General features: G+C 49.8%; 1 protein-coding gene across 2 annotated transcripts in view; it reads right to left on the bottom strand.

Annotated features, from left to right (window-relative positions):
- Window positions 1-390: 390 nt before the first annotated feature.
- Window positions 391-24000, bottom strand: part of PLB1 (phospholipase B1) — a 147814-nt gene continuing 124204 nt past the window's right edge. For both annotated transcript variants that reach the window (XM_039887494.1, XM_039887495.1), the window contains exons 46-59: window positions 21050-21110; window positions 20440-20498; window positions 18750-18817; window positions 18441-18484; window positions 18123-18222; window positions 14586-14637; window positions 13514-13594; window positions 12064-12129; window positions 11354-11448; window positions 10055-10136; window positions 8968-9072; window positions 8381-8476; window positions 2382-2456; window positions 391-786 (exon numbers count right to left, since the gene is read on the bottom strand). In XM_039887494.1, coding sequence (XP_039743428.1) covers window positions 583-786; window positions 2382-2456; window positions 8381-8476; window positions 8968-9072; window positions 10055-10136; window positions 11354-11448; window positions 12064-12129; window positions 13514-13594; window positions 14586-14637; window positions 18123-18222; window positions 18441-18484; window positions 18750-18817; window positions 20440-20498; window positions 21050-21110 — 1188 coding nt within the window. In that variant the 3' untranslated portion in view covers window positions 391-582. The remainder of the gene's footprint in view (window positions 787-2381; window positions 2457-8380; window positions 8477-8967; window positions 9073-10054; window positions 10137-11353; window positions 11449-12063; window positions 12130-13513; window positions 13595-14585; window positions 14638-18122; window positions 18223-18440; window positions 18485-18749; window positions 18818-20439; window positions 20499-21049; window positions 21111-24000) is intronic.

A 24000-nucleotide genomic window follows, 5' to 3' on the forward strand; every position in this document is an offset into this window, starting at 1 on the left:
CCTTGGTGAATCACACACGGTCACCAAGCTTTTCTTTTGAAGGAGTTATCTTCTTGGCCAGGCTGTGACATGCACAGCTTGGAGGTACAACACTCTACATTGTGCAGGGTATAAAACAGGTGCACAACAGGTATGTGTTGGATTGTATTGGACGGTGGCCAGCCAGCTCTAAAATTCCAGCTACCACCTGGTGACCCATGTTTTCCCCACCTTTGAAATAGTGAGTTTGGTTTCTCTAGGATATGCTTCTCCAGTACTGAGCTGGAGCCTTACAGGGACCAGTTCTGGGCCATGGTCGGCTACCAATTAGGCAGCTCTGGCTGATAGGACACAAAAGGCTCCAGCCCTCACACTTACGCCACACAACAGATGGAAGGCGAGAGCTTTAAGCAGGTTAACCACAAAACAGGACAGCTTTGGCCTTTATTTAAATTTGCCAGTTCCAGGAATGTAGGCTCCATGCCCCAAGAAGTCATGATTGTCCCTTCGGCTCCCTACATCACCAAATGTTAAAGCAAATGCTGTCTGCTGAAGAGTGTGGCTGGGGAATTTAGGGTGCATGCCTACACATGGCTGGCGGGCCTACAAGTTCATAGTGTTCAGGCTTACTGGAAGATTTCCCTCCAACCCACCTCTTACGGCCCTCAACACCATCATGAAGCCGATGCCCACTGCAATGCCACCTCCTGCTGCCACTGGCACAGCCCAGGACAGCACCCTGGGGCTTGCTTCAGCCTGATCTGGGAGGAGCCGACTGTTCCTCAGGGTGTAGAGGTAAGGGCTCTCCTGTGGAGGACAGGATCAGGGGTTAAGGGCCTCTGAAAACCATCTACCTGCCTACCTTAGGCTCACTAAGTCTCTGTCCCAGAGATGCTACAATCACCTTGCACACGCCTATCACAGCTGATCTGTTTGTTAAGTTCTCTCATCTACACTGTGCCCCACTCTTCTGAAGGAGGAAGGGGAGCCGAAGTGGTCACCACCCAGCTCTGACCTCCTTGTGGTGTCTCACCAGCATCTCCTTTCCTGTCAGACTGAGTTTGAAAGATTGGGAACTGACAGGTGACCAATGGAAGAGTCCTGGGAAGCTGGCAGAGTCCCCACCTCTGTTTCCTCTAGGCCACCACTGGACAGTTCCCCTCACCCTCCCATCCGGGAGTGCCTGGGGAGCAGAGAAGGTCAGCGTGGAAGAACAACTGGTTTGGCTGGTTTTGTAGTAGATCTGAGAACTGAAAGTGAGAAGGGCTGAGGGAGGAGGTGCTGGTCCTGCCTGCTGGATTCTTTTCTCCCTCTCTCTGATCATGAATTCAGTGCCCACCTTGCTAGCAGGGGGGGGGGGGGGGGGAGGCCTAATGGCTGGGGAATTGTCAGAGTACCTGAGGGTTAAGATGTGACCTCTCTCATTGTCCAGTCAGGAGATAAGACATGTTGAGAAACAATCACATCACAAAGGAGCTCGTCTTGTCTTATGAGAGGTATAAGCAGGAAAGAGAGACCAAGGCAGGTGTGCGTCTGGGGCAGGATGGGTAGGGTGAGATAAGGTGAAACCGTAGCCCAGAGAGGGCCACATCTGGAACTTGAAGGATGTGAAAATTTTTCATAGATAGAGATGAGGGATGAACCTCCAGAAGGAGCAGATGGGAGGAAAGCACAGTCACGGGCAATCGGGGGGCTCGTCTGGGAAGAGGCTCCATTTTCCAGGAGCAGAGTGTGTCTAAGGTGACTGAAGAAGGTGCCCCCCACCTGGATTCTCTTCAATGGGCAGTGGGACCAGGGAAGGGTTTCGAGCAGTCTTGACAGGACCGGAGTTACTTCCGGGTAGGTTGTTCCATGTTCGCAGCGATTATGGGATGGATGGAGAAGGGAGAGAGGAGAGCTAGGGGGCAAGTTGGGGACTTTGTCAGTGGTCCGAGTAAGGGCAATAAAGTCTTAGAAAATGGCAGTGGTGGAAAGAGAGAAAGAAGGCTGCAGGCTCCCAGAACAGACACGGCGTCTTATTTCCCTTTCCCTGCCATGCCCCCACTCCCATGGGAGAGTTCCTTCGCCATGTTTAAGACAGAGAATGACTCAGACCCCTCAGGGGCAGAGCGTGACTCAAGGTCTGGCCAGCGCTGCCTGCCTCCCCTGAGTGCCTCTTCCCTCTTCAGTCCGCACTGTGCTTTCTCCTTCCCCCCACTCGTGGCTGCCCACACTCCGTGGAGCTAAGTGTCGAGGGCAGTGAGGAGTGCTGAGATCTGAGAATGGTGGCAGTGAGTGAGGGTACATGATGACAAAGCCTTCCAGGGGACTTTCATGTCTCCAGGTGCTATATCACACGACTCCCTCACCCATCTCGCCCCCCGACATCTGTTCCACACTGGACAGGCAGGACCTTTACTCACAGGAGAGGGGCACTTGAGTTTGGTTCGGCTGTAGGTGAAGTTGTAGAAGGTTGTTTTATTGCCCACTGGTTCCAGCTGAAGAGAGAAAAAGGAAACCTGACTCCCTCTGAAGTAGGGGAGACCACCCTATTGGTGGGGGCGGGGGGTGGGGCAGGGAGTATCTCACCCGATTCCCTCCCTTTGCAAGGCTGAAAACAGAGAGCGAGCAGGATCCATAGCAGACACCAGCAGCCCCGGGGCTGGAGCTGGACCCGACTCACACGCACAGAGTGACAGGTCAGAATCCGTCAGAGTTGGGTGGGCCCCTGCGTCTTGGACACTGAGACCCAGGAGAGATTGACCAGTCCAGGGGCCACAGTGAGTGGGATGGGCAGGGCCTGGAATCTCCCTCTCCTGCTTCCCCTGTGGGTGGCTCTCATCGCAGACACTGCATCCTCAATTTTATAAAATGGTGATGATCACATTTACCAACTTCTTGAAGTGTGTGGGCCTAGTCATTTCAGGAAAACTTTGAAAATGTATCGGTCGTCATGACATCGTTGCTACTGTCGGCTCCTCAGGCTTACGGAGTTGGCATTTTCTCACTGGCGCACCTTTGTATGCTTTCCCCATAGGTGAAAAAGTTTACTTGAAATATTCCTGGGAGCAACTGTGGTTCGGAGAGGTTCTACTTAGTACTTTTGATCTTGGGACTCTCTGTGAATGAGCCGGAAACGGCTGTACCCCCTCCTCCCAGCATCCTTAGCCAGTGGCCTGCCCCCTGACATGTGGCCAGCTCCGAGAAGGATGAACGCCTGGCATTCTCACCTATTCTGATTCTGACCGGAACATCTGGCCTCCACCATTTTAAAATCTATGTCCCTGTCTGTCCCTGACCTCGCTGGCTCCTGGCCCATAGGTACTGCCTATGAGGTAAGTGAAAAGTATGCTGTGCCAGCCAATGACCACACCTGGCCCATGGTTTTGCTTTTTGCTGTCTTAAAGAATTTTACATCTGTTCCTTAGTAACGCAATTAGGAAGGACTGCTCTAGCCCTGGGAGAGACCACGGTGACTGGACAGAATACAGTGTGCACATCAGCTGGGGTCCTGGCTCTGTGTGGTGCTAGGCAGGCTCCTGAACTGTTCCCAAGGTGAGGGGCGGGGCATTCAACCTTGTCCTGACAACTCCACATGGGCTGGTTGTGATCCTCAAATGAGAAGATGACATGTGAGCAGGAGGCAGCTTACATATACGATAGTATTATTTCTACTTAGTGCCACCATAACAGAACCACCGCGTGACAGATGGACAGATGCTGACGGTCAGGTTGGCCGATTCCCAGTGATATTCCAGGAACCCAGCAACTAACTGGTGCAGAGGAAGGTAATGACCATATGGGTTTGACGATCGCCGTGAGTTTCTCCCTGTCTCGGTTGGAGCACAACCCATCCCCCATCCTTTAACCGTCCTCCCCTCGGCCACATCCCCTCGAGCTGCCTTCGCCATTGCTCCTTATAACTCTCAGAAGAGTCGTTTGTAGTCACTGGCTGTACGTCCCAATCTCTCCTTTTCTCCACTGCTCATTCTAATCCGTCTTCGGTCCCCATCACTGGCGCTCTGGTCAAGGTCACCAGTGGCCTCCATATTGCCAGATCCAATGGTCACTTTTTTTTTTTTTTGTCTTTATCTTGCTTGACTTTCCAGTAGCATTTGTCAAAGTTGATGCCTCCCTTTCAAAATACTCACTTCCCGTCTCCCCACTCTCTCCACCTCTGTTGCTGGTGTCGAAAGTTGGAATGATTGTCCTGGGGCTTGGTACTTGGTCTGACACTCCTTTGCACCTATTCCTTCTTTAGGAGCTCTCAGTTAGTTCCATGGTTTTGAATACTGCCTCTATTTTAATGACCCTCAGATCTTTTTCTAAATCTCCATTCATGACCGACTCTCTGAGCCCTAGACTCCCACATTTCAGAGCTTACCTCATAACCCTAGGTGGCGATCTGGAAGGCAGCTCACACTTACCACTTTCAAAATCGAACTTTGATTTTCTCACCTAAGTCTAATTCTCTCTACCACTTCGACCATCCACTAAATTTCCCCAACCCCAAACTGTGGAGTCAGCCTTTACTCCTCTTTTACCTCATCGGTCACTCAGTCCAAAACAAATCCCAAATCTGACCACTCCCCTCCTCCTCCATGCCATCGCCCTGGTCCCAGCCACATTCATCTCTTGCCTGGACTCCAGCAGCCTCCTAATGGTCTTTCCAATTCCATTCTTGATTCCTTCCAGTCCATCTCTACACAGCAGCCAGAGGGTAAACCAGACTGTATGGCTCCCCTGTCGAAAGCCATCCAAGGACGAGGCCCTGATCATTTCCCCCCAGTCACATTGGCCTTTATGTTCCTCAGACACTTCTAGTTCATTCCTGACTCTGGGCTTGCACAGGTCCTATTTCCTCTGCCTGGAACACTCTGGCCCAGACCTCTGCATGCCTGGCAGCCTCTCCCAGTTCACACGTCACTTCTTTGGTGAGGCTTCCTTCTCCCTTATTGTCACTCTGTCACATCACCCTGCTTTATTCTTTTTAAGCCCTGAATGAAATTACCTTGTTGGTGTGTTTCTTTTTCTCACTAGACTGTAAGCTTTATGAGAACAGGGACATTCTCCTTCCCTGCTGTGCCACACCCTTCCACCCCCCAGCACCTGGACTAGTACTCATCACATAGCGATACTCAATATATAGTTGCTTAGTGAGTGGATGGATGAACTGGAGTCACAGAGACCTAAGGGGAGCAGCTCAGAGGGAGATGGCCTGGGGGCGGCCCCAGGAAGTGGGGTTATTTTTCCTAGAACCCATCTTTCCTAAGCCAGACACACCAATAAAGTGCCAAATGACAGGACAGGGTGCAAAGGGGTTGAGTGGGCCTCTTGACTACTCTGGGGATTCAGAGAAGGCTTCCTGTAGGAGTTGGCACTGGAGCTGAGGTGAGGAAAGGCTAGCCAGGAGCAGGTTGGGAGGGCAGTCCAAGATAAGAGTGTGAGTGAGAGCAGACATAGGCAGAGACAGCATGGGTTGCCAAGTACAAATTAGATTGCCAAGTACAAATCAGAGGATGGCAGAATGGCTGCTGGACAGGTTGATTGGGGCCCAATCCCAGAAGGCCTGGTGTGCTAAGGGGCCTGGCCTTTCTGCTTCTGGGAGAAGCAGGCCTTAGAAGTTTGAAAGCAGGGTGTGACTTGGTCAGATTTTCATTCCTGCAGACTACTGTGGTTGCCCTGTGGTGAATTAATCTCAGGCAATGGTTTGCAAACCCTGCACGGTAATGTCACCTGGGAAGCTTTTAAAACATACTGAACCCAGGTGCCACCCCAGACTAAGTCAGCCTTTCTGGGAATGAGGCCCAGGTACTGGTGCTTTATTTTTAAGTAAAATTTTAACTGAAGCTAGCACATATAGAAACAAGTACAAATCATAAGTGAGATGATAAATTGTGATAAAATTAACATACCCACGTAACCAGCATCCAGATCAAGGAACAGAACATTACTAGCACTCAGAACCCCCTGCCACCCTCATTCAGTATAATTCACCCCCCAATAAGACCATACATTAATTTGCTTGTTTTTGAAATTTGTATATGTTGCTGCATGTTGTTGAAGTTTGTTTAGTCTCGTTGTAAGGTATTCCATTCTCCTGTTGGTGGACATTTGGGGATTACAAATAGCACCGCTCTGAAACTTCTTGTATGTATCTTTTGGTGAACGTGTGTGCTATTTTCTGACGGGGGTATATGCAGGAATGGAATTGTTGAGTCACAGAAAATATGTATGTTTAGCTTCAGTAGATATGTAAGGTTTTCCAAAGTGGTTATAGGCATGAATTATTTTTAAAGTGTCAAGATGATTCTACGCAGCCAGAGTTGAGAATTGCTGTTTAAGGGCTGTAAACCCAGAGACAGGGACATCAATCAGGAGGCTAGGCTGACACCCAGTACCTCGGGAAATACAAATATTAGATGAAAATGGGATTTGCACAGGAGGGAGCAGCCAGCAGTGGAGGAATAGGCATCAGAAAAAAGAGGAAAAACTCTAAGAAGACAAAAGAAGAAAAAGGAAGAGAAAAGAATTTCCTGGTACTCCTGATGTTTTTGTGCTTTGCAAAAGTCTCTGGAGGGGTCTTCGGCCATGCCACCCTAAACAAGCCTGATCCCGTCTGATCTCGGAAGCTAGGCAGGGTCCGGCCTGGTTATTGCTTGCATGAGAGACCGCCTAGGAAGACCAGGTGTTGTAGGTGTAAAAAATAAATAAAAAACAAGGTCTTTGGAATCTGTGAGGTCAACCAAGGGTTGCCTCGCCTAAAAAAAAAAAAAAAAAAAGTCTCTGGAGGTGGCTTACACTGTTAAGAGAGGAGGGGTAGGAGATGAAAATTTTCAAGTGTGTTTGTTGCCACAGCAGGGGACCCTGGGAGCGTCAGCCAAAGCCTGCAGACACTATGTCATGGGACTCTAATTATGAGACATGAATTCACCAGTTATATATGTGCTTATCTGGTTGGGAGTGGGAAGGCCAGGTAGTGCTGTGTCCATGACACTAGGCGATTAGACTTGGGTTCTAATCCCTGCTCTGCCACTAACTGGCTGTGGGACCCCGGGCAAATTGCTTCCTGTCTCTGCGTTTTTGTTACAGAGCATTCTGGCTAGATGACTTCTAAGACATTTTCTAGTTCTAGTGGCCTATTATGTCACTCTAGGGGTGAAATTCCAGTAAGATGATGATCTCAAAAGTTGGCATGATGCAATAGCTTTATATTTGAGATCTTGGCGGATAAATGGGACCATGCATAGATAGATACACATTCGTTATGGGTGGAGTGGATTTTAAAAGGAATCAAATCACATGACTCAGCCACTGAAGGACAAACTGGACTTTAAAACAAATCTGCAAAAGAAATGAATTCTATTGTGCCAACTTGGATTAAAAAAATTACTGTGGAGGTTGGGTGGGAGGGAATGTAGATGTTTTGATTGAAATTCAGAGTCCTGGGCTGACAGTATGAGGAAAGATTTAGGAGTAGGCAGAATGCGATGTCAACAGGAAGAAAACACCAGGAAAACAAAAGTAGAGAAAGGATGAGTCTGCAATGAGGTAGGCCAAGGATAAAACCCATTTGTATGCTGTTCTGAGGAAAGGTTGCTAGAGAGTAGGTGTAGCTAAGGAGAAAAATCAATATTGTGACCTATCGGGTGAGTTGACAGGTGTGGGAATATTTGCACAGTGGTGCTTGGCAGAGACACAGCAGGCCTGAACTTGCTGCAAAAGGAGCGGGAGTGTCGATTGTTTAGTCACCGTGGGAGAAATGAAGGAACATGTAGGTTGGGGTGGGGATTGGGTTCCCACCGAGTCTAGATCAAAGGAAGCCAGTGGGTTGGAAAGGCATTTCATTTGCTCTGCTCAAGAGGATACAGTCAGGCTCTGTACAAACGTAGCTGATCGATCAGGCATAAAGGGCAGAGGCAAGGCCAGGTGTCGCTGTGGCCCCTGGGCTGTACGTTCTTTGCATAAGGTCCCCTTCGCCAGCTTAAAGGACAAGAATAGGTGGCAGGCTAGGTGGCTCTTTTCTCTTTGCCGTTTAAAGAAGTGATGTTGGGAATGTGCTGAGACTGGAGGAATGGGGCTGACATTTGTTGAATGTTACTGTGCTGGGTGCTCGGTCCTACATGATCTCAAATTTCTGAGATCTGTGTCGTTTTCATTGTTTTTACAGATGGCCAGAGAAGAGAGAGAGCTCATTTGCCCAGGGTCACATGGTAAGGGATTGAAGCTGTTATTTTTATCCAGTCTATCTGATTACAAAGTTATCCCCCATAGCACTGGGGTATTACCAAAAGATTCAGATCTGTCGGGACGAATAAGGTGTGTGGCCCTGTTGAGCTCTGGGGAGAAAGGAGCTTTGTCAGCCAGTAGGTTTTCATTGTGGGAAACAGTCGACATCCTAGGATTGCCCCCAGGCACTCACCATGTTGTTCCAGAGTGCGATGGCCATCTCGGCATGACCACGTTCTGAGAAATGGAAACAGTCCTCGGAGAAGAAGGTGTGGTCAGCGTCCCCTCTCTGTGACCAAAGGCAAGGGGATTATCTTCCTGGGACAAGGGCACTGCTACCTGCCTCCCGCCCACCCGCCACCCTGAGCATTTCTCCTCCCATCCTTTCGACTCTGCTGGCTTAGATATCGATAGAGAAATTTTACAATTTTTGAATTTTTTTAAACACACATGAATTCTAGCCGCCCTCAGTCCATCCCTTTTCCTTCAGCATCCCCGCCCTAATAGTTGAAAAAGAATATCATTTTGTAGGAAGCTTTCCATTCTATCCCTATCCGGCAAATAGCAGGGCCATGCCCAGGGAGCTTGGTCAATGTTTATTTTCTCTTTCCAAGTACATCTAGGTTCTAATCACACTCCGAGAAAGAGCGGCGGGGAAGAGGAAAAGCGGAAAAAGCAAGCCCTCCTGAAGAGACAGGGTCAGAAAACTGCCCACATAGAGAAGGAAGGGCCTAAGGTACGGCTCTGCACATGTGCCTCCCAGAAATGCCCGCCGCTTACCTCGTTCAGGGGGACAAGAGTGTTTTGGAAGAAAGGCTGCACGACCACTGTGAAGTCCTTGCGCTGCAGGTACTGGTGCCAGTAGGAGTACCTGGAGATGTCACTCTGAGACCGGGGAGAGAGGCGGTTCAACCCTCCTGGTAAAACTAGACAGACAGGTTCTAGTCTTGCTGCTTTGGGTTGGTAGCGATGGGGGCCAACCCACCCTAGAGAAGAGTGACTTAAAGGGGCTGCTCTAGTGTGCATGCACCCATGCAGGAGCACCACCCACTTCCACTCCAAAGTGTCTCTAAGGCCGGGTCTGAGCTGTTGACCAGACTGCTTGGGCCAAAGGCCTCCCCTGTTCTCATTGCATGGAGAGGTGAATTAGGAGACGGTTCTAATTCAGTTCAGCTCCAACTCAAAGGGGGAACATTTCAACATCAGCTCCTCAAATGCCCATGATCTTGAGGGATGAGCATTCATAGTCTTTGGCCTTCTTAAGTGCCAGTATGTGGACTCTAAAAGGGATAGACTAGATGAGCTTATCCCCAAGGAGCTTAATATCCATCTGGGAAAATAAGATGTAAAAAAACACATGTGAACCATGGAGGGCTTTAGGGTCAGTGAGGGGCAGACTCAAGTTCATGGGGGGAGACAGCTGAGGGTGAAGTTTGGTCAGGGGAAGTGACTTAGAAGAGGTAAGAAGACATATCTCGTTCATGAGATGAATAATTTGCAGAAAGGCTCAGGGTGTGCATGTCACGGGAGGGGACAGTAAGTAGGGTTGGGCTAAGCCTTATGTTCTTAAAGAGGGAGAGGGGCCAACAGGCAGCGAACATCATCCCTCCCTCCACTGGGTGGGGGACTAGGCCCTCTACTCTGGGAGCTGAGTGCTTTTGACCTGAGGCTGAGGCTTTCCCAGCTTCCCTTCCGAGACTTCTCACTCCCCTCCGCATCCTTGGTGCTCAATTTGCCCAGATAAATATTTCAGGGGCTGTGATCTGCCTTTAGGGAGTAGCCTTGCTCTCAGAAGATCCCTTGACTCTGGAATAAAGGGGCCCCCCACTTGGGGCAGTAAGCGGGGCGACTGTGGCGGCAGGTTCACCTGGAAGTTCCAGTTCACTTTCTTCAGTTCTTGAATCTCAAGAGAGTTCTCCTGGGAACGTGTGAGGCAAGTGCAGTTGTTCCTGTAAGACAAAGTGTCCTATGAAAAAGCTCACTGGGGGCAGCCTGTCTCTGCAGCCTTGGGGAGGCTGACTCCCACACAGAGGAAGCTGCTACCCACAAGGGCCTGGACCCTGTGCTGCCTCCCGTGGGAAGGTGGTGAGACACAGGTCCCCCCTAATGGTCTTGCTGACTTGTGGAGAAACTCAGGGTCACGAGATCCAGGAGGTGCTTGCTGAGAGAGAAAGTGGAAAAGTTGGCACTCGACGCCTGAGTCTCCTTGTGGACAGGCTGCCAATTCCCCGTGCTGCCTGCCTGCTCCGTCCCAAGCCTGTGGCTCCTGTGGTTACTCCAGGGACTGACCAGGTAGGGATGGGGCTGGAGTTGGGGGAAGACCGCCAAGGGTCAACCAGCTTGAGATGCCCTGACAAGGTGGAATGCAAGGCCAGCAGATCCTGGAGGAGCTTGTCATACCCCCAGCCAATGGCCGATCCACTCAGGCTCCTAGTAAGAATGGAAGCCAGCTGGTAACTTTCCCAGTAAGTCCATTTGACTCTGGATAGATCCCCTCAACCCCCTACAGAATCTCCTCCCCCATAGCAAAACTGAGTGACCTTCTGGCCTTGGAAGATGGCAACTTCCTGCCAGGGTTGTAGCTGAGCTTTAAATAAATTACCTTAGCTCCAAGCCTGGCTTTCGAGGGCAGTCTCATTACAGATATTATAAAAGCCACTCTTTCCTTAGTGCCTGTCCCACGGGGACGGGATTTTATATGCATTTCTCTAGAACTCACGACTACTTTGCAAGGAGATGTTCCAGGTGAGGCGTAAAAGGCCCAGAGAGGTTTGTGCAGTTTGTGCAAGGTCCCACAGCTCCTAAATGGCAGAGCCAGGATTTGAGGCCAGATACATCTGTCTTGAAAGCTCATTGTCCTGTGCCGCCTCCCAAATATGGGACAACTCACTTGAGTTGGAGTTTGGAATCAATGACAATGTCAGGGGGCCTTAAGAATCATTTAGTCTGTCTGTCTCACTTTATAGAAAAGCCAACTGGGGTCCAGAGAAACGACATGGCTTGCATAGAGTGGGCATTCAGAAACGCAGAGGCCTTTAGAAATGGTTTTCCAATCCCCTGGCTAAATGCCAATGTTGCCCTCTGCACAGGACTGTCACCTTGTTGGCGTCTGTGAGCCCTGCTCTCCCCAGGTGCCCTAACCCTGGGACCATGATTATGTACTTACCCAGCTGCCAGCGGCATGCTACATTTCCCGCCTTGGCCCTGGTGCAGGCTAGTCAGCTCCATGACCACCACCATGTTGATGAAAGCTCTCGGAAGCTGTGGGGAGCAGAGGGGTGGGCTTCATTAGTCCCCAGGGAGTTGTGGGAGGGCCACTAGTTACTGCTGGAAGGAGCTGAGGGGATCATCTACAACTCAACCTCCCCCTCCCACATTCTCCTAATAAACTGAGGCCCAGAACGGGGCAGAACTGTATTATCTCACTGACACTGCTTTATCGGGCTCACTTTCTAGATTGGGAAACTGAGACACAAGTCACTCGCTTGGCGTCGCATCGCTAGTAAGCTGCAGTGCTTCGCTACAAATACGCCAGCCGGCTCTAGAGGCCAAACAGTCAGATTCAGTAAGAATTTCAGTAAGAATTTCAGCCGGCTCTAGAGGCCAAACAGTCAGATTCAGTAAGACCAGTAAGAATTTAGCCACAAAACAGTCAGATTCAGTAAGAATTTCCCCCTCAGAGGAGCTTGGCAGCGTGCTGCCCCCGCCCCCCACCCCTTCCCATCCTGGTGCTGCTCCCTGTGGGGATCTGCTCAGTGTGTATCTCCCTGAACACAACTTGCCTAGATGCACCCTGAGAGCAGCACAGGGACGGAGCAGACAGGCAAGTTGCTGGCAGGAGATGGGACCCAGGCTTGTGCCTCTGCTCTTTCCTACCTCCTTGTAGAGGATGTCCAGGGCCTGTTGGATGTGCTGAACATACTCCCCAGCTAAGTGGGCCTCCTGTGAAGGGAGAAGGCAAGTGGTCTGATGCCCAGCCTGTGTAGCTTTTGAAGAGTCTCTTGTAAGAAGTCATCCCTTGACCCCTGCTAGACATCCAAAACCCCCACCCCGCCCTGCTCCGTATCTCCAACCCAGAGGCAGACCCTGGCAGTGCTGGTCTGGTGTCTGCCACTTTTCCAGTCCCATCTGCCACTAGCCTCAACCTTCTCCAATCACAGCGGGACCTCTGATGGACGTGCTCTCGTTCCTCTGGGCTTTGGCCATGCTGACCCCACTGCCTCCCGCTAACTCCTACTATCCCCGTGTGACTCAGCTCGAGGGTCTCCTCCTCTGACCCATCTCCCAAATGGAGGCTGATTTAGCCCCTTCCTGCTTAGTCCTGAGTGGTGGCCCTCAGGTCCTTTTCACAAAAATGCTCTCAGGAATATAAACTGTTCCCACAGGGACTGGTATTCTGGGGCTTGTAGAGGCACTGGCCACAGGTGGCTCTGGGTTCACGTCTGGCTTCCTGGACTCAGCTGAGTCTAGGACACACACGATGACATTTAAACTCTCATGGGGCTGGTTTGCTTCTGCCTCTCGAGTCTGGACAGTTAAGGGGGAGAATAGACGGGAAATGGCCTGGAAGCATGAATTCCCATGTGGGGGGAGGAATGCTCATTTGTCCCTCCGTGGTCATCTCTGAGCCACAGGGAATGATCAATGCTTCTCCCCCACCGCCTGTGACCGCCAAACATTCCGCCATGACCCCTGAGTTATGGCAGCTGCCTTTTTCTGGCCAAATAAAATACAGGATGTCCTCAGCTTAGAACAAGATGTGTTCCAAAAGTTTGTAAGTCTGGACATAGTTCCCCACAGAAAGAACGTTAGAAACGAGGTTGGGCTCCCAGGCCAGTGGCGAGGGCTGATGAACTTGCGATGTCTCTGAAAGGCAGCAAGTCACCCCACTGCGACTGGTTCAGTTTTCTCCAACCCCGTTTATGATGTTGTTTCAGCTTCCCTCTGCACCCCACCCCACCCCCCAAAAAATACACCAAGAAACAGGGCAGGGACTGCAAGCAGGCAGGGGCGGGGGGCGGCGGGAGGGTGTATGAGTTGCCCACTGGATACCAGAGAACACTATTTGTGTGCATTTGAGAGGCCTCCCCATCCATCAGCAAGTGCCTGAAGAGTGGGTATGTCTAGATGCTTTTGGAATTGGGGAACCAAAGCCTCTGCTCTCCAAGGGACGCCTCAGCAGTGGGGAAGGCCAGACCTCATGAGGCATGTGTGAGCCAGGGGCTGCCTGGGAGAGCACGAGGGAGCTCGGGGCCCTGGCCACGGATAACGACACTAGTCAGCAGCTCCGTCATCAGGTTCCCAATGGGACTGGTCAGGGGCCTACCGGGTTCTCGCAGTAATGACACAAGTCGTTCCTCCCAATGAAGAGTGTGATCAGCTTCCAGTCTTTCTCCAGGTTGATTTCCTGAGGGGATGGAAGATCCTGAGTTTAGGGTCTGGTGGGGGGCACATGCAGGTGGTGCTCACCAGGCTAGACAGCCCGCCAAGTGCCTTTCACCCTCTATCACGATGGAGAGGCAATGCCAAGTGGAGCCTCCCTCACCTTGGTGCTGGGGCAGGAAGATCGGGTTGTGGGGGGAGCGGGGAGCAGAGAGGAGAGTGTGTGTGTGTGCGTGTGTGCATGTGCATGTGCGTGTGTGTCTGCTCACACAGTGCAGAGGACTATTTTCCCTTTGAAAACCTCTTCAGAAGGCTGCAGTCCCAGGTGAAGTAGGGCACATTAACACACCGCTGAAATGTGATCTGAAGGCCTTCAAAGGAGCTGAGGGCAAAAGATGCAGCTAGAAGCAAAAGCCCAGAGCTGCCTCTTAGGAGAGCTCTTCACATCTGGGACTGGGGCGGGAGCGGGGAGTGGGGATGGACAGGACAGGGAGCCCAGCGTGGACCGAGAGGTAGGGTGGAGGCTGGGGGGCACTCGGGGGAGCCTGCTTTCCACTCAGCCACCACCATAATAGGAGTTCTGCCAGGAGCTGAATTCCAAGGCACAAACATAGCATTAAAAAAGGACCAGTTAGAAGATTTAGAGGGGCCGGGAGAAAGGGAAGGTCCAAAGGACTGGAATGAGAAGCCTATTTTTAGAACCCAGCATTTGCATAATAGGGCTCTGCTAAGCCAACTCTGGGGAAAGAGGGAAGCTGCCAGAGATCAACAAGTCTCTGCTCAATCTCTCCCTCCTGCAGCCGGCCCTAGGGGTGGGAGTGCCAGAGCTAGGGGTTGCGGGGGCAGCAAAGATGGTGCCTTTGTGGTCAGGCCTGCCGTCGTAGCTCATTTGGCCCCTCAAAGACAAGCCGAGAGCAGGAGCGGCAGTGGTGCAGAGGGGGCTCTTTTAGGGCTGCTGCACCCACCCCAGCTGGAAACCTGGCGCTTTTTAGGGTAGCCCAGGGTCCCATACTCACAGGGCTGCTTTTCATTCGGTCCACCAGGTCCCGGGCCTGAGCTGGCATGTCCCTAGGCAGGGGAAGAGAAGTTGGACCTTAGAGCTGGCTCAAGAGCAAGTGCTGAAGTTATAGGACTTTGGCCTGGCCAGGATGTGTTTCAAGAAAACAAACGCTTTGTAAAGTTTATTCCTTCAGAACGTATCGAAAGGCTTGATTCTCACAAAGTGTCAACCTAGTGATAAAGACCTGCCATGGACCTGGAGCCACATGGATCCAGACCCTGTCAGGGGCTAATCTGCACCCCACCATCTCTTTTTTGCAGACCCCAACCTCCTAGGCCACTTGGGATGGGATCTGCTCAACCCTCCACCAGGGATGTTCTCTCATATTTCATCCAGCTCTCTCATTGCAAGCTGAGCCTGTTCACTTCTTATTTGGCTGCCTGTTTTAAAAATAACCTTTTGTATATTTGAAAAAATGTCATAGCCCTAAATTATCCCTCAGCTTTCTCCTTTCCAGGCGTCACAACTTTAATCTTTACTTCTGAGTCCTCCTATCTGTTCCTTTATTCCTTTGTATTTCTCCTCTGTAATTACTTTAGATGTCCACACTATTCTCTATCACCCTCCACAAATGATACGGGACAGGGGGTGAGGGGGAACAGAAACAGACAGGATTAGTTCTTTTATCTCCTGGATGTCAGCCATGAGTAGAGAAATGAATGCTTCTGCATGAGATCTGTATGTCTGTGGAATACTACTCAGTAATAAAAAGAAATGGATTATGAGACACTCAACAACATGGATTCATTTCAAAATAAGTGTGCTAGGTGAAAGAGTTTAGACAAGAAAGAAGAACATAGTCTGTCATTCCATTTATGTAAAATTCTAAAAAATTAAGATCCATAGTGACAGAAAGCAGGTCCGAGGTTGCCTGGAGGGGGCGGGTAGAGACAGGGCAGGAGGGAGGGGAGGTGGGTGTGTTTATCACCTGACTGCAGTAATAATTTCACTGGTATATGCGTATGTAAAGCTTATCAAGTGGTATACTTTTAAGTGTACAGTGTAATGCATGTCAATTAGAGCTTTTTAAAAGATATGTATATGAGAAGCTATGTCAACAAAGGGATACTGCCAATAGAAGCTTCCTTGGAAGAAATCATAGAAGCAGTCACTGGTACAGAATGGCCGTTTTAAATCTCCGCATGCCACGATGAGCGGAGCACGTGGCCAAGCACATGTGGCACCATCCCTGCCCTTGTTTCTCATTAACACATCCAGGTGACACCCCACACATTATTGCTATTGATGGATACACCAGAAAGCTATCAAGAAAGCCTGTCCTGGTTAAAGGTGACCACAGAAGTGCCTATAACTTCTTAACAGTTTCAAGACAGGACTAGGGGAATTCATGGGTAATAAGTGCTAGGGGAAAACCAGGAATGCCCACTTCCTCCTCCCTTCTCAGCCATAGTCTTCCTATCCTCAGGCTCAAAGCAAATCTTACCTCCCGGGAGCCTTCTCTCTGAGCTCATTTATCCACACACCTCTTCCATTTCCTTTTCTATCCTGGTGCCAAGGGCTCTGCTCTGGGAGTTATGGGACCGGGGTTCTCCTTTTAGATCTGCTACAAACTTGCTGTGCGAGCTTGCCCGAGTTACTGAATCCTGCTAGGGTTGGACTTTTTTTTATCTTTTAAATGAAGAGGTTGAACTAGATATTTCTGGGGTCCCTTCCAGGTCCGCATTTATATTTGGATTGCCCAGTCCACGCTCTACACCTTTCTGTTGGTTATACTCCAAAGTACAAAATCATTTCAGTCTGCAGTGTTGCCATATATAACACTTTTCACCCCTAAAGTTTTTGTTTAGTCTCAACTAGACAGCAAACTCTATAGGCAGAGATTTTACCATTTAATTCTTTTGTATCTTCTTAGTAACCACCTCTGGGCTCAGCCCTTGGAAGGTATTCAATGAATTTTTGCTTATTGAAAGTTGGAAGGGAAGTTAGATGTGGAATGAAACTTTGAAACTAATATCCTAATAATGGCGATTTTTGGGGGCATACATATTATATACTTTACTTTGTGTTTTCCATGATTATCTCATTTAAACCTTATAACAACCCAGAGAAGTAGGTACTATTATCCTCATTTATAGATGATGAAACTAAGACTCAGAGACGCTAAGTGACTTGCCCCAGGTCACGCAGCTGGCAAATCTGGGAGGTTGAATCTAGACACAGATGGTCTGACCCCAGGGCCCATTATCTTAGTTGCTATGCTATGGCATTTATCTTTCTCTTAGGTTAACTCATCCTTATCCACACCATACTAAATGACAGAGTGCAAATAAAGGAGAGACAGAAAAATTCTCCAACCTTGCTTACTTTATGGCTTACTTGCCTTTCTCCTAACATGGGAGGGACACAAGATACTAACAAGAAGCTATGTGTCACTTCTTTCCCTGACACTGATTTGTTCTGGTGGAGGCACTGAGCAGCCGTGAAACAGGAAAGTCAGTAAGAAAAGTGAAAGGAAAAAGGGGCTTGAATGTCAACAGACTAAGGAATCACCACCTGGTTAGTGAAGCCTGGGCTGTAGAATAATAAATGACGATAATGATGATGATGATGATAATAATAGTAATGGTAGTAATAGCAGTTAGTAATAGCTTCATTATGGCTCCATGAAGCCCAGTTTTCTGCAGAAAAAAATAAGGTTTTCCTGCTTATGACATTGAGGAACTGACATCACTTCCTGTGTCTCAGAGCCTCAAAATGAGCTGGGGCCCTCTTTACTACGTCTGAAAGGAATGCTCCTTGGATACACAATGAGTCAAGCCAGTGTCGTTTCCTTGGTGACCTGAGTCCAGCGATCCTGCCATAAAGCATGTACCTAGCACGCTCTGTGCAGAATATCAATGAACTCTGTCAGGCATTTCATCTTTAATTATCTGGGTTGTTGTCAACAATAGAAATCTGAGTGAAAACAAACAACTGTCATGCTGTTTCAGAGGACTCAAACATCTAACTCCCTAATGTCAAAATAACAGCTCTTTCGGCAGGGACTGGAGGTTCCAAGGAGAGGGGAGAGAGAGGAAGGGCCACCGGCCACCAGGTCACACACTGAGTTCCTGAGATGCCGAGAAGTGCCCTGAACATTTGACCTGAACCTCCGCTGGGCCGGAGATCAGCTGGAGTCAGCAGGCCAGCTCCCCAAGGGGGTGTGGCTGCTTCCTGACAACCCACCCCAAGTGTGTGCTTCCTCCTGCTGCCCTGAGGGGCAGTAACAGCACAGTGGGCAGAACGAAAGTCAATTCCATCTGGTCTGATCCTGGCTCCTTGGATAACTTTGGACCTTTCAGGAAACTTTCTAAGCCTCATGCTGGTGCTCATCTTGAAGGGTATGAGGATTACATGAGATAATCACATGAGAGGTCAGCTCAGGGCCAAGCACACAGAAGTGCTCCGTGCATAGCAGCTACGAGTGCCCATCTGGGCGGGACTCCCAGACACCACCCTCCTGTCCTCCCCTCCTATGCCCACGGCTCCTCACCGAGCTCTGGCCCCTTCCACTGCGACATTCAGTCCTGCCGTCTCCTCCTGTGTACCGGTGGAGAACCCGAGGATGTTAGGGTTGAACTTCTTCAGAATATCTTTTAAGAGGGAGGAAGCAGACAGCACAGGTGAGAGGGAGATGGGTGTGCAGCGTTGGGGTGCAGGTTGGGGGCAGGACAGTTCTGGGTGTTTTCAGGGGTGGCTGACTTCCCTCCTTGCAGATAACTTCCTCTGCCTTTGCTCGGCGGGAAGGCCCTGGCTTCAGTGAGGGGTTGGCAGGGTCATAGTGACGGTGCTTCTCTGTGTTGCTACTTACTGGCCAGCGTGGTGTGGGTCTCTAAGGCGCCATCCCCTCCAACGCTGGGGAAGAGAAACATATTTGTCAAAATTCCCCCCAACCTGCTGCTCCACATGTTGCCATGTTTCCGAGTCAGAACCAGAGCGTCTGCCCCCGGCGCATGATTCCCATCACCCTTAGGACTAACACGAGGGTCAGGGGGCTCCTTGCAGTTCGGCACTGGGCCACGGAACCTGGCGTCGTCTCTGGAGAGGTGGCAGGGAAACACACCACACATGCTCTTTGGGGGAACATTATCAATAGAGAATAAGTGGAGAGCATCCTCACCTCCAGGAGAGTCCCCGCCAGGATACGAGCCCGTCACTGGAGTTGCCTGGGAGGGCTCCCGCCGCCGTCTGTGAAAAGCAACGAGGAGGTTGCAGACCTGGCCGGGCCCAGGTGCAGGCCACGGGCGCTGGGAGAGGCCCTACTTGCCCTGTGTAGCAGCCTGGATTTACCTTTTCTGAAGGTGGTACCCGTTTTTCTCTGAGTCATTCTGACTCCCCAGTCCTCTACACGCAGGCAGAAACCAAGTCCTGGAAGAGCTGAGATTCTCTATCCCCAGTCTCTCTAGCTCCCATTTCTTTCTCTCCTTGCCGTATTCCAAGGTGAGACTCTCCTCTCCTTGCTACGGACAACTCTCTGGCCTCCACGTCTCTTCCCTTCTCACCAGGCTGTCCACCTGCTCTTCTCAGCAAACCTCATACCTCCCGACTCTGACCTTGTGGTGGGTGTCCCTCATCCACAGTGCCAAAGCCCACCCCCTTCACCAACCTTCTGACCTCACCACCCCCTGGTTTCCACTCTCCTTCCCTTGTTCACCACCCTCCTTTCCTGTCCATGTGAACCTTCAGGTCTAAGCAAATTGATCTGAAGTCTGCGAGCCTTGGACCCACCTGCTCCGGGGCCACCCGCTCCAGCCCTTTCAGGAGAGCCGAACACAGCAGTGTTCAAAATGCTCAAGTCCCTCCTGTCCAGCCCTGAACTCTTGAATTCAGTCTCTAAGACCTTTGTCGGTTTCCACTTGCTCCATAAAGCTTTCTCTAAATATAACTGTCTTAAAAAAAAAAAATTCCTCTTTGAAACTTACAAAAATGATACGTATTCACCATAACTAGTGAAATGATAAAGATTCTCAAAATATTAATAATCTACCCTGACCTTAATAACTTTGTCCCCTGCTGCAGGGTCTCCTCGCCCCTTACCCATGCATCCTCCCCACCAGAGCTAATTAATGGTGAGGAGTCCGCTGTATATCCTTCCACAACTTTCTCCATGTTCATAGCGAAATTAAAACGCAAATGCGGAAGTTGTTTGTTTTTATAGAAATGAATACCTGATTTTAAAAGTCCTGTATGTCAGACTACATAGCTCTCTGGTGTAACTTTCTCGTTTTCCCAGCTGGACAAGTTTCTTGAGGGTTATGACTATGTCTCATACTTCTTTTCCCTCAGAACTGCGTGCCGTGTGTCTTGCACACGGTAGCTAAATAGTTGGCTGATGTGATTTAGTGAAATTGCTCTGTGTGCAGGAACTGGGCTCCTTCTGCCCCAAAGGACACATCTTTAAATGGCATGAAGGGACACTGGGCGATGTGTGGGTAAGACCCACCCACTCTATGAGTCATGTAGACAGAGACGAGGTCCCTGATAAAGGCAAGGCAGACTCGCTGAGTACCATCACACACAGGTGAAACACCTGGGGACAGTAGGGAAAGGGGGGTGCATGGTCTCTACCTGGAGATGAAGGGGAGGTCTCATGGAAGAGGTGGTGCTTGAGTGAGACTGTGGAAGGGCAGAACTGGGCTTTCTAGATTGCCTGGTGATGTCTTGTGGCTGCCTGGCTGCGTTTCAGTGCCTGATACAGGTACATTCTCAATAGTGTCAGTTAAATGCTGAATGCAGAGCCAGTCCAGAAGAAGAGTTGATTCTGCACAGGGCTTGGCTGGTGCCCGTGCCCGGCGCAGCTCAATACTCACAGTCAGTGAGTCGCCCAGGGCGGCGACCACTTTGATGTCTGCTGGTCGGAGCTCATGGACTAGGACAGACAAGCGAAAAGATGGATGGTCAGGGGGAGGTCTTTCTTTTAAAGTATAAACTTGACTAGGAGTCCGAGATTCTGCTCTAGTCCCACAGGTCCCCATTATCCTTATTTCCATGCTAAGGCTTTAGCACATTTGCCTTTTCCATGCATTCAGAGCAACCAAGGCACTGAAAGTAATGGATGGGCTCGATGTCTATTGTCCATCCCGAGAGGAGCGCAGTTCACGCTGGCGGGGTCCATATAAGTTCCAGCCGCAGGGGTCGCACGCACAGGCACGCACCCCAATCTCTGACTTCTCTGGGAAAGGAGGCCTGAGGGGCTGCCACTGGGACTAAGTGGAGATGAGAAGTGTGATTTGTGGAGAGGCCTGGGAGCTCAGCAGTGACTGTAGGCCAGCTTTCCGTGGGCTGCCCCAGATCTAGGTCTGCATTGCATGGCAATGAGTGAGTCCTGCTCAAGCCTCCAAGGCGTGTTTACAGGGTCTCCCACCACCCTGACACTTAGCAAGGCCCTTAATTGAAGGGGGAAATGATGTTTTCGCTTACCCGAGGTGGGAACACTGTTGGAAAGATTCCACTCCATACACAGGAAGTCACTGCCCCAGTTCTAAATCAACAAGAGGAAAGACACAATGCCTAACACTGATTGTGCAGCCCAAGAAGAACTAGCTAAGGAATTTTCAATAGAGGCTAGAACTATGTCACTCACTGTAGGGGATCATGTGAGGGTAAGAACTGTTAGTTATGGGTGGACTGCAAAGGAAAGGAGAGAGGAGAAAATGGAGTCTGCCTACCCCGGGCACAAAACAGACAATGTGTGGGCACACACGTACGCACTCACACAGTCTTTCTCATCTCATCTACACTCTTAAAGGAGCCAGTAGTCCTACCAAAGCAGGGGAGAAACTGTGTACTCATACTATGAGTGGTCTCCCAGAGGAACACAGACGCGGATGCCTAATAAGAGATTACAGATGGGTTTTGGTGGTGGTGTTGAACATTAAGCTAATGGACTCTAATTACAGTGCTAGGACTGAAACAATAATTAGAATATTTTTAGGAAAAGAACATGACATTTTCACAATTGCAAAGTTACTGGTTTCTGCATATCTTTTCTGTACATATGTATATTCTTTTGCACATTTAATTGAATAGCCAATCATTTCCTCATGTGTGCGTGTAAAATAATGCCAATAACCTAGATACCTTTAGTCAAATCCCCTTGTCTCTAGAATACAGAGCACCTTTTCTAGGTGCTGGAGGAGGGGATGGGGTGGGAAGCAGAGGGCACGAAAATGACCAGTACCAGCAAGTTGGGGGAGAAATAGTCTTTTCCTCAGAGTCTCAAATACCTGCACATCCCCAGGAGGGCTCAAGGGACTAGCCCAGTGCTGAGTGCACAGTAGGGCTCCACAAAGAGGCGTCGACTGTTTGGGGGATGTGATTGTGGGGGATGTGATTGTCAGAAGCTTTGGAAGCTCATATCTTCTGTTTTGGTCAGATGATGATGAAGACAAGTCTTGTTAAAACACCTCTCTCTCGAGGGAGCAAAATGAAACTGCTTTTAAATATTATTTGCTTAAACTGATATAATTTAGTTTATTCCAAGGGATCACTCGATTCATCACACCGATGGATTCCTTCTTCTCTGCGGATGTTTTGTTGAAATTAAGAACATGCTTGTGTGCCGATGACCAATATCGGGGAAAATGCAATTAAAAAAAAAAGTAGCCCTGAGCTCTTTAGAATTCTGAGATAGCTGGTGAGCCAGAGACAAGCAGGTTCCATGTAGATGAACAGACACAGGTTGGAACGTGAGCATGCTTGTGGTCACGGGGAAGAACCACATGCTACATCCGACGCCAGTGCACCCGAATGCCCTCGGGGTCTTGTTAAATGCAGGTTCTGATTTCCAGTAGGACCAGGATGGTGTCCGAGATTCTGCATTTCTAACAGATTCCCAGGTAATGTGGATGTTGCCTGCCTGTGGCTATTTTAAAAGGCAAGGTATTAAATAAGCAACAGCACATCCTAGGCCTGGATTTCTAACTCTTCTGACAGCAGAAGCAAAGATACATGAGACTGCAAGGTCCAAGAGGGCAGGCCCAACCCACTCGGCTCATCTTGCATATCCAGCACTTAGCACAGAGCCTACTCCATTTAGGCATCCAAATGAATAAGTGTTAAATAAATAAATAAATGTCTGATTGACAAGATGTAGCTGACATTTCAATTATAATGACTTTTGGTCAATGGTTTGCCTGGGACAAGCCTCCCTTGGGCTATTATGAGCCTGAGAGAATCCAGAGAGGCTGCCTAGCCATGAAGCTGTCAGGGCTGGGACTCCGGAACTTAGAATCTAATAGTTCTTTAATAATTTCCTATAGGTTAGTCTCAACACTTCAGCTGGCTCGTAAAAGGTCCTTGCTCCATCACTCCTGCTGCTCCTCAACCCACACTAATCAGATCTTTTACAAAGGTGAACCACATTATGGCACTGTCTCCTAGAATCTCCAAAGGCTTCCCACACCTCTCCACCTGAAGTCGACCTTCCCACTGAGGGATTCAGATTCTGTATGACAACCTGACAACCCCTCTGGTCTCCTCACCCCTCTCTCTACCTCATTCACATGCCCACAGCCACTCTGACCTTCTTCCTCTTCCTCAAATACACCTAACTCAGCCCCGCTTCTGAACCTTTGTGTTCCATGGTCCTGCCTGGGACCCTGCCTCTCCAGATAGCTGGTGTCTTTTCATCATGTGTGTCCCGACTCAAATCCTTCCTCCTCAGAGAGGACTGGCCTGGCCTGCCCAGCCACCGGAACTTGCCACTCCTCCAGCGCCCCATCACATGTCAGCTTCCTCAGAGCTATTAACACTCTCTGAAATGATTGTGTTTAGCTATTTATTGAATGCCCATACAGTAGGCTGTAGGCTCCATGAAGATGGGACCCATCTGTCCAATCTTCTGCTCCATCTTCCTGGAACAGTGCCTGACACATAGTACGTGCTCGACATGGAATGACCTCTAATCTCCCACGGGCAGGACCACATCTGATACTTCTCTGAATTCCCTCTGGCCCCTAACATAAGACTGGACATACCATAGTTGCTCTATTGGAACTGGTGGTTGGGCCTCTGTCCTGATGGTTGAACCCCTATCCCAGCGGCTAAGCTCCTGTCCTGGTAACCAACGGGCCTGGTCCTGCAAGGCCTGGTGAGGTCCAAGATCCTCCAGGCCGTCTTTGGAATAGCAGTCCTTAAAGCCATGGGTCTTGAATCCTTTCGGGTTCCTCAGGGCCAGTATGATTGACTTGAATCAAACAAGCCCTGAGGACCCACCTGGGTATGAGTCAGCTTCCTGTAGGGCCCAGCCCCTGGAACTGAGATTTTTTTCCACTCAGCTCCCACCTTACAGGAAGTCAATGGCACATCATGCCTACTACCCTCCCTTCATTCCTTCGTGAAAGGCTGAGCTGCCTAATCAGAAATGATGT

The sequence above is a fragment of the Pteropus medius genome, unplaced genomic scaffold (genome assembly GCF_902729225.1).
Source record: "Pteropus medius unplaced genomic scaffold, Ma_sr-lr_union100, whole genome shotgun sequence".
Lineage (NCBI taxonomy): Eukaryota > Metazoa > Chordata > Mammalia > Chiroptera > Pteropodidae > Pteropus > Pteropus medius.